This window comes from Electrona antarctica (assembly GCF_951216825.1).
Source record: "Electrona antarctica genome assembly, chromosome: 8".
Classification (NCBI taxonomy): domain Eukaryota; kingdom Metazoa; phylum Chordata; class Actinopteri; order Myctophiformes; family Myctophidae; genus Electrona; species Electrona antarctica.
In genome coordinates this window covers 34,088,566-34,094,027 of record NC_136789.1, presented here as the reverse complement: position 1 = coordinate 34,094,027, position 5,462 = coordinate 34,088,566, and the positions used below count along the sequence as shown (strand labels likewise).

The 5,462-nt window shown below is 45.8% G+C and overlaps 1 protein-coding gene across 1 annotated transcript in view; it reads left to right on the top strand.

Annotated features, from left to right (window-relative positions):
- Nucleotides 1-1,368: 1,368 nt before the first annotated feature.
- LOC306928580 (arf-GAP with coiled-coil, ANK repeat and PH domain-containing protein 3-like) overlaps nucleotides 1,369-5,462 on the top strand; it is a gene marked incomplete at its 3' end in the record, with an annotated part of 187,883 nt that continues 183,789 nt past the window's right edge. The window contains exon 1 of the mRNA XM_079508809.1: nucleotides 1,369-1,555. Within this exon, the coding sequence (XP_079364935.1) occupies nucleotides 1,509-1,555 (47 nt within the window). The 5' untranslated portion in view covers nucleotides 1,369-1,508. The remainder of the gene's footprint in view (nucleotides 1,556-5,462) is intronic.

Here is a 5,462-nt window from a genome sequence, read left to right as displayed (position 1 = left end):
CTGTGTCCCTTTGTGACTGCGTCATTGAGCAGGGGCGTGTCTGTCTGCTATATTTATTTTTATTGTATTTTATTTATTATTCAATGAACAACACAAGTACAACGCATATTATGGTGGGAAATGAACACATACTATGATAGATAGATAGATAGATAGATAGATAGATAGATAGATAGATAGATAGAACCATTTTCTATATGCCACAGGTTTTCCTTTTGGAATTTAATTTAATTGTAGGCTATAGTTATAGGATACATTTCTTTACAAACCCTCGATCTGTCTTGCATAAATTAACTGGTGATGGGTGGGTTCAGGTCTTCAGGATAAATACTTGATGAGGTCATTAAATGAGACTTTAATATAGGCTAAGATGTCAAACGAACAGTTAAATAAATAATGAATGACTGAATGAATACATAAATAAACAAAACAAATCAATCAATATACATTTGATTTAAAATGATAATAGTATTCTCGAACCCAAATATAGGTAGATGATTATGAATTCCTCGGACTTATTTTGCCCCCGCATATACATAATAGGCTAATAATGCCATCGATCCGTGCGCGTCCAAATTGCGGGTTTCATTTTATTTTATTTTGTGTGTTCAAATCAAATCAAATCAAATCAAAGTGTTGTTGAACTTGCTCTCGCTTGCAGGCTGTTGACTGCATGGTTTGTTTGTGGTGTAGCTACTGTGCTGTAGCCTGTATGGCAAGCCATTTTAACATTTTATAGCTAGACTGGATATTCATAACTTCAGATCTCCACAAATATGACATTCCTGCTATCCACACAACTGTCATTTAAGATATCCACAGTGACATTCATATCCTGCTATCCACAACTGTCATTTGATTTAAGATATCCACAATGGCATTCTTCCTATCCAAAAAAAATTGCCATTATTGCTGCTATTGCCTTTGCCCCAAATTTCGGCACCCTCGGTTAGCTTTTCAGTATTTTGGACGGCGGTACCGCCGTCCAAAATACTGAAAAGGTAACCGATCGGGTCATACTGTTGCCTTTGCTTCGAGATATCCACAATGCCATTCCTAGATTCCTCCCTCCTATCCAAAATTGCCATTTGCTAGTGTTGCCTCATGCATGCTTCTTGGAGGAGGGCGGGCTGGTTGGTTTAGGAGGACTGGACTGGACTGGACTGGGTGCAGCTGTTCTGTTCTCTCCTCCTCCTCCTTCTCCTTCCAGACAGCGGCGGTAGAGTATAGTGTCACTGTGTTGGTAGTGTAGTAGTAGTAGTAATGTCTACCATGCGTTGAGAGACTGCCCTGCATTCTGTCTCTGTGTGTGTGTCACAGTGTGTGTCAACCAACGGCCGGGGCGAGAGACTGGACTGCCAGGGAATATACAGGACCACGGTACCACAGACCTTCCATACGGTTCCAGAATCCATATGGATCCAACGGGCGATGACATATTTGTCTGAGACAGCTGTGAAGCAGGAATAATCATCATCATAACTGACAACAAGAAAACAGCTGCAAATATGACGGTGGACTTTGAAGAATGTATAAAGGATTCGCCCCGATTCAGGTAAGAGATCTGTGTGTGTGTGTGTGTGTGTGTGTGTGTGTGTGTGTGTCCGGCTGGCACTGCCACACACACACACACGCCACGGTACGGTGGTGGTGGTGCGCAAAAAAAAATGGCACGCCTTTTACGCGCGATGTCTCCTCTGCTTTCACGGAGGAATTGAATCACCGCTGCTTCTATATTTCATTTTAGCTTCAGCTTAATGTCATGATGGAAACGGTGTGAATTTGTGCATGTGCTTTTTTGGGGGGGGGAGGGCTGTATTCTTGTATATCGCGATCTTTCTCGTTATTCCTCATTCCTCCATCATCGGCCTTTATTTAGTATTATGATTGATTCGTTATGAATTTAAATATTTAATATTTAAATTGTGCTCCAATTGCTGGTATGGTATAGCCTGCTGTCTCGGTGTCTGTCTGTCGCCAAACCGATTCCCCCTTGTTATGCCTATTATAGCTCACTGTAAAAATAATAAGAGGCTGGATCATATACAGTAGCCTTGTACAATTAGCCTACGATTAATTTTGTCACTGTTTTTAAGATTAAATAATACTAGCCGCCCTCAATGCGAATGTGCAATGAAATTCCAACACTGCAAGGTCCTCATGGGGTGATGAACGGTCCTTAAATGGGACCAATTAAAAGGCTGCCAGTGCCAGTGTTAATTAATCTAACATATACCGCGACAGTGTTGTGTGATATTAGTCTGGCTTATTAGCCAGGCTAAGTCAGTCAGTGTGTTGCTGCATATCGCCTACAGGTTGGGTGAATGGGTGCAACAATCCAGCCCGGCCGTCTCTCGTTTTAAAGACAAAGTCAAAGCCTCACTCTATAGCCGTTTCTATGATTATCATCATCATCATTTTTCGACCGTGGTCGAGATCATGGATTTCACAATGCCACGCCAGACTTCCCGGTCCTTCATTGCCATCCCCAGTTCCTGCTTACTGATGCATGTGTCCCTAGCGATGACATCAGGGAACGACAGTTTTCTGTACCTCTGGTCTGCTTTGAGGCAGGACTCCAGAGAAGGGAAGATATAACCTCATTGTCAGCTCTATGATTAACCCATTTTGGGCGGGAACCCCTTTTGGTGTTAGTATTATGTTATGCTTTAGCTATTGAAAAATAGCAGAACGACTGACATAGAAACATAGCTTTTTCAGAAAACTGTCAGGATGTAGAAGACATTTTTAGAATCTGATCTCAGGTCAAAATTAATGTATAGACTATGGCAGAGATGAGATGCCCTTGTCGAGGTGGTGTGGTGCATGGTGGCCTTGCTGCCTGGCAAAGAGGGGCCGGAGGGGACAGGATATATAGGAGTCTAGATATACAGCTATCTGGTCAGTGCCCACTGGAGGGTAGAGGATACTAGCCCACTGTGCCAGCCCTCACTCCTCTGGAGGGTAGAGGATACTAGCCCACTGTGCCAGCCCTCACTCCTCTGGAGGGTAGAGGATACTAGCCCACTGTGCCAGCCCTCACTCCTCTGGAGGGTAGAGGATACTAGCCCACTGTGCCAGCCCTCACTCCTCTGGAGGGTAGAGGATACTAGCCCACTGTGCCAGGAGGGTAGAGGATACTAGCCCACTGTGCCAGGAGGGTAGAGGATACTAGCCCACTGTGCCAGGAGGGTAGAGGATACTAGCCCACTGTGCCAGGAGGGTAGAGGATACTAGCCCACTGTGCCAGGAGGGTAGAGGATACTAGCCCACTGTGCCAGGAGGGTAGAGGATACTAGCCCACTGTGCCAGGAGGGTAGAGGATACTAGCCCACTGTGCCAGTGCCAGCCCTCACTCCTCTGCCCACGTGCCCAATCTGGCGGCTGCTGCACTCTCACTCACTGTGTGTGTGTGTGTGTGTGTGTGTGTGTGTGTGTGTGTGTGTGTGTGTGTGTGTGTGTGTGTGTGTGTGTGTGTGTGTGTGTGTGTGTGTGTGTGTGTGTGTGTGTGTGTGTGTGGGGAAGCAGAGAACACACTGATAGAATGAGAATCTACACCAGGGAACACCAATTCATTATGCCAAAGAATAGTGCATGTTGTTATTGTGGTATAAATGGTCTCTATAGTCTGTCTTCATTTGCAGTGGTATAGTATAGAATGAGCTGTGCATTTATTTTCCTTGTTTCTCCAATTCCCTGTTCCCTGGCTGTCGTCTCTGTGTCGCTTTCTATGTCTCCTCTTTCCTCTCTCTACAATGTGGTGGTTGTTAGACAGTCTCGGGCATTTTGCGTTGTGTGTGTGTGTGTGTGTGCGTGTGCGCGCCTGTGCGTGCGTGTGTGCGTGCGTGCGTGCGTGCGTGCGCGTGCGTGTCTCTTTTCTTCTTCCTCTAAGGCATGTCGTGTTCATCCTAGGTACGTGTAATGGACATGTAGACCAACAGCTCTGTAGCAGCCCATAGTCATACATGTATACCTTGTTGCATGTCAACAACATGCACTTGTCTTAAAAGCTTGCAACGCGACACCTATTTCTGCCAAATGTTCACCCATACTTTGACATAGCCGGGAATATTTTGAGTTTATAGGGTTGTTGTTGGTGTGGGTGGCCGTGCGTGTGGCTAATGGTGGTGAGAGCAACAGCTGCAGTAGTCTAAGTAGAGCAGTCACTAGAACACACTAACACAGGTGACAGGTCCGTCAACGTAATGATGGATGGTCTGGTCTGTCTTCCCCCCCCCCCCCCCCCCCTCCCCACACACACACACACACACACCCAGCGTACGCAGAGAGAGGGAGAACAGGAAAACATGGACAAACAGCAGACATTCAGAACACTTCCTCTTTCCACTCTCCTCTCATTTTCCCACACAGCCCTGCATGTGAAGAGTATAGTGTTATTGGGAAAATTCCACCGCTGTCAACAACAGAAGCTGAGGTTGCACTTTCTCTGAAGCCGGTTTACAGGCGATGATGGATGGATGGATGGTTGGGTGGGTGGGTGGGTGGATGGATGGATGGATGGATGGATGGATGGATGGATGGATGGATGGGTGGGTGGGTGGGTGGGTGGGTGGATGGATGGATGGATGGATTCTGACTGTTTTCTGAAATTCAGTGGTGCTCAATATATGTAATTGGCCTCCAACCCCCATCTGAAAATATGTTGTTCCAGGGACCTCCCAGAAGCAAAGATATGAGTTAAAAACGTATATATTCCAAATTTGCGTCACATTTTCACGATTTTTCAAAAATAGCAGACCTACAAGCTTGTAGATCTGCTATTTTTCAATAGCTAAATTATAACATAATGTTTAAAACACCAAAAGGGGTTCCCGCCCAGAATGGGTTATAGACCCGGGCATCGTTACGATGTCACACACACCGTTATGAACACGTGTACCGTGTATGTATGATGACTACACGGCCATATGAACACGTGTACCGTGTATGTATGATGACTACACTGTGATATTGTCGTGATAAAGGGGACAGCTCAGCGGCGATGCAAATGATGACCGTGACAATGGGCTCATTTGCATATGCACACGGAATACAGTCTTCTGCTTCCGGGTAACCCTCCCTACTTCCTTCAGGTGTTACCGATGATACTAATTAAGGCTCTGTTAAATTTATAGTGCAGGGGTTTTCAACAGGTGGTCCGTGGACCATGGGCGGTCTGGTGAAGGTATTGTATATGTGGTCCCTGACCAACCATGCATTTAGTAATGTAGGATTTGTTCATTTTGTTATTTTCGTTCCACTAGTTGAGACTAGTGGCCTTACCAGTTCAGTGGCCTTGTGGTTAGAGTGTCCGCCCTGAAACTGGGAGGTCGGGGTTCGATCCCCGGCCGGGTCATACCAAAGACTGTAAAAATGGGACCCAATGCCTCCCTGCTTGGCACTCAGCATCAAAGGGCTGGATTGTGGGGTCAAATCTACTAATCAAATGATTCCCGAGCGCG